This window comes from Limulus polyphemus, unplaced genomic scaffold, assembly GCF_000517525.1.
Source record: "Limulus polyphemus unplaced genomic scaffold, Limulus_polyphemus-2.1.2 Scaffold879, whole genome shotgun sequence".
NCBI classification, from domain to species: Eukaryota; Metazoa; Arthropoda; class Merostomata; order Xiphosura; family Limulidae; genus Limulus; species Limulus polyphemus.
In genome coordinates this window covers 177,320-181,464 of record NW_013666489.1, presented here as the reverse complement: position 1 = coordinate 181,464, position 4,145 = coordinate 177,320, and the positions used below count along the sequence as shown (strand labels likewise).

At 29.7% G+C, this 4,145-nt stretch overlaps 1 protein-coding gene across 3 annotated transcripts in view; it reads left to right on the top strand.

Annotated features, from left to right (window-relative positions):
* Positions 1-264: 264 nt before the first annotated feature.
* LOC106461009 (CCR4-NOT transcription complex subunit 4-like) overlaps positions 265-4,145 on the top strand; it is a 35,524-nt gene continuing 31,643 nt past the window's right edge. For 2 of the 3 annotated variants that reach the window (XM_013920778.1, XM_013920780.2), the window contains exons 1-2: positions 265-282; positions 3,141-3,222. In XM_013920778.1, coding sequence (XP_013776232.1) covers positions 269-282; positions 3,141-3,222 — 96 coding nt within the window. In that variant the 5' untranslated portion in view covers positions 265-268. Of the gene's footprint in view, positions 358-3,140; positions 3,223-4,145 lie in introns of all 3 variants that reach the window. The other variant, XM_013920779.2, reaches the window with a different exon arrangement.

Sequence of the window (4,145 nt, the reverse complement as noted above, 5' to 3'; positions counted from 1 at the left end):
CGAAAAATACTGTATGTATGTGCACTGTACAGCAAACTTGGTTTTTAGAAAGCACTGATTGGTAGTTTTTATTACCCTTACTTACATATTATATTATTAATTATCATTATATCTATATTTGATATTAACAAAAGTTGTATAATAAATATTGATTATGCAGCTTCTCTCTACATTGCTGGAAATATATTGATATTTTAAATATGATTTTTTTTCCTCTATGAAATATTTCTAGCATCCGGGTTAGTTGCGCAAATTATTGCGCAGTTTAATGTGTCTTGACAGGTAGGCAAAAGTAAACTGTTGAGTATAAATTCAATGAATAGTTGTAGTTTATTTTTACTTGATACTTGATCCTGTGTAAGTATCTTAGACAGAAAATGTATTAGATGGTGTATACTTTAGGACAACTTTTTGTTGGGTAAAAATGTTTAAACTCACATTTGTGTATCACAAAGTTATCGCTCAGAAAAGTAATTAATATAGTATTAGTACTACTTCTAAGATCTAGTTCTAGGCTACTGTTGGCACATACATAGTATTACTCATTTGCAATATTTAGCTAACTACAGTTATAGTCTTTGGGAGTAGGCTTAAGTATTAAACTTAAAAACTTGGGCTACTTTAATAGTTCAGTTGTTTCTAAAAATTGTAACGGAATTTGAGTTTACTTACATTAATTCTAAGTAATGATAATAATAAACTAAAACTATTTTGATTTGAAAATTGAAGTAGAACTTGAGTATATGGCTTTGTCTTTAGTTTAGACTAACTTTTTAATAGTCTAAGTCCTATTCAGAGAAGGGCTGGAAATTAAAAGTTCTGTGGATATTAGAATTTTTTTTTGTTGTTGTTTTACTGACACAGTGAAAAGATTGAAAAATAGTGAATACTGAAACAGAAAGCTGCTAACTTAAAAGATAAGTTCCTTTATAGATGAATGAGTGAATTATTTTTTTTTTCATGAAGCTATTATAAGTAAAATTAAACAATTTCTTGAATTAATTAAACAAAATGCCTATAAAAAAAGTAATAAACATTATTCAATTGTTTGTGGAAATTGAAAAAAATCTGTAAAGAGTATAATGTTCATTGCTAAAAGTTTTATAGTTACTCAGTTTTGAATTAGGTTTAATGGATTAAATTTGAATCCGAAGTAGTATGGCATGCATATGTATTTCTTCTCCTTGTTGGAGATTTTAAATGCTGTTGTTCAAGGCTGTTGAACCTTGCCTTCCATTGTAGATAATTTAATATCATACTCTTCGTTAATTTATCAATAGTTTTGTCCAAATTTTGCACATACATAAATTCTTTTATAGATGAATGAGTGAATTATTTTTTTTTTCATGAAGCTATTATAAGTAAAATTAAACAATTTCATGAATTAATTAAACAAAATGCCTACAAAAAAAAGTTCTTGGCTTAAAGTTAAACTTAAAGTTCTTGTAAAATGCTGGATCTACTACTAGTTTAAAAATTTTTGTGACAACATAATTTTATGTTTATATACACATGTGAAACTATATTTGAGCTTTACTTAGTTAATGCACTGAAACTCTATAACTTTACTAATGTGCCAGTATATCTTAAATATGTGCTGTAGCAGTGAATACAGAAAACAAGACTGTAAGATAAAGAACAGTAGACTATCTGATCCTTCAAGGTTGTCTCCACACACACATCCTTGAGAAACTTAAAAATTGAACCCCCCTTTTATTTTTCAGAAAATTATCGATTTCTTTTTTAAGTTCTTGTAAAATGCTGGATCCTTCTACAACTGACAGCAGCTTGTTGCATAAGCTTATTACCCTCTTAGAAAAATAATTTGTCTTAACTGAAGCCAAGTATCTTATTCAAATCTTAAACGTGACTTTGCTCTTTTGTCTTTAGAACATGGTGCAAATATATCAGAGGTTTTTATCAACCTCTTCAATAATATTTAAGCTAAGTAAGATGACATATTACCTTTATTTTCTCAAGAGAAAATAAGATTCTTACTTAATACCATAGAAATAACCCTTCTATTCCTGGAATCATCCTAGTAGCCTTTCACCAAACCCTGTGCAATAATTCAGTATATTTTCTTGGATAAGACAACAAAAACTGCACAGTACTCCAAATGAGACTTAAATAGTGACTTGTGGTTGATTTTTGGAATGAGTTGCCTTCAGATGTGGTGGATACAATTAATTTAACGGAAGGCTTGACAAGTATTTGAATCATAAGGACTGGCTCTGAATGTTTTATTTTTAAGCTTGGTGGATGAGATGGCCTGCTGTGACCAAGAGTTTTCTTGTTGTCCTTAAATTTAGATTTCAAAAACTACTTTTAACCTTTTTCTTATCAGGCCTAGTCTCAATTACAGACTACAGGAATGCTTCCTCTTCTAGTCCACAGCTACTTATTGCTTTGTGGAGATGATTAAACAATGTTTTTTAAATATAACCAGCTTTTGTTGAACAATTGTTTCACTACAGTGCTGAATAAATGGAGAATACAAAGTGCTTTATGAGCTGTACAGATTTACTGTTTAAGGATGCCAAGTTTTGTGCAGTAGTTGTGATTTACTTTTTAAAAACCACCAGATGTAGTGGCCACAAATAAAATAAGAAACTTTCTATTTTGACAAGAGTTTGAGCTTGGAATCTTCAGGCCATAGTAGTGTTCCGAGACTGGTTCTCTATGAATTGAAATATCAAGACTTCATCACACACTTAACTAACTTAAATATTTCTCCAGATGATGGTATTGATTATTTTAAGCTAATAATTTGAGTTAAATAGATTTTCTTAAGAACAAATCTAAGTTTAGAAAGTTTATCCTAATTAATGCTAGTTACTGTTACTGAGGCCATCTGTCTATCTGCTAAACATGACCTATACAAGCCTCTGACAATTTTAAATATCCAAATCAAGCCTTCAATATCTTCGTCTTACCAATGAAGAATGTAAACAGTAATTGTTTAAAAAATGTAGTTTGATTAAAAGATCAGTCATTTGTAAGTAATTAGCTCAAGCATATTAAATTTGTTCCACTCCCATTCAAACAAAATATTTTTTGGGATGGTATCTTTTATGTCACAGTGCTATTACATAACTGTTTAAATATTACATTAATTTTTTTCAATCAACTTTTTCTAGTAATTTTGGTATCAAGGTGTACTGGTTTTGCCAAGTAAAAATTCTAGCCAAAATGTCTTCATTTGAGGATCAGAATCCTGAGGTATGTGCTCTTATATTATTTGAGTATTATGTAATAATATATTTTATTTTGTAATTTTTTTTAGTCTTTCAATAATCAATCTCTGTTTAGTTTTGTAAAGAAACTTGCTAGTGAGTTAGTTTTTTTGTGATTTATTTAGTGCTTGGTCTTTGGCATATGCTGAATTTGCAGTTGAACAGTTTTCAGATACCTGAGTAATTACATTTTTGTAGGCAATAGCTCTATTTAAAATAATTGTTCAAGCATCAATAAATATTCTAAATAGGACTAGGAATTTTGATATGGCAACTGTTCCCTTTTGTGTAAACAAATCCCTTAAATCTCCAGATTTGTAAAGTCCTCACTCCCCATGTTCATATAGGACTTTGGAAAACTGACAATCAGTACTGCTAGTTGTATTTCTGTCTTTATGGAGTTGATGAATTTTATCTGGTTTTATTTTCTGATGAAAGATATTTAATTATCCTGGTTTTGTATCCAGTTTAAAAGATACTGAAATTGTTAAAGAAAGCATCCTTTTTTTTCATCAATGTTAAATGTATTAGAAAATCAATTTTCTCCATGAAAGAAGTAAAAATACGTTTTTGTAAATTTCAAATTTGCCTTCTGTTTTAAAAATGCTTGTGTAAATTATGCAAATCTGATCAGACTATTTCAGCAACTTTCTTAGAAAGTCTCCTCAGTTTGTGTTGGTGGCTTGACAGGGTAAGTTCACTTAGTCCGTTTCAGCCAGGAGTGTAGTCAGCAATCTTTCCACCCATTTGTTGGACAGGCAGTTGTCTATCAAGATGAGCAAATACTTATACAAAAAGATTAAATTCATTTTGGTATGTAATGCTGTTTGAATGCAAGAAGGGAAACAATGTACCCCCAAAGAATGTCAAATAAGTTTATGGAAATATTTTGAACATTTGTAAGTGTCA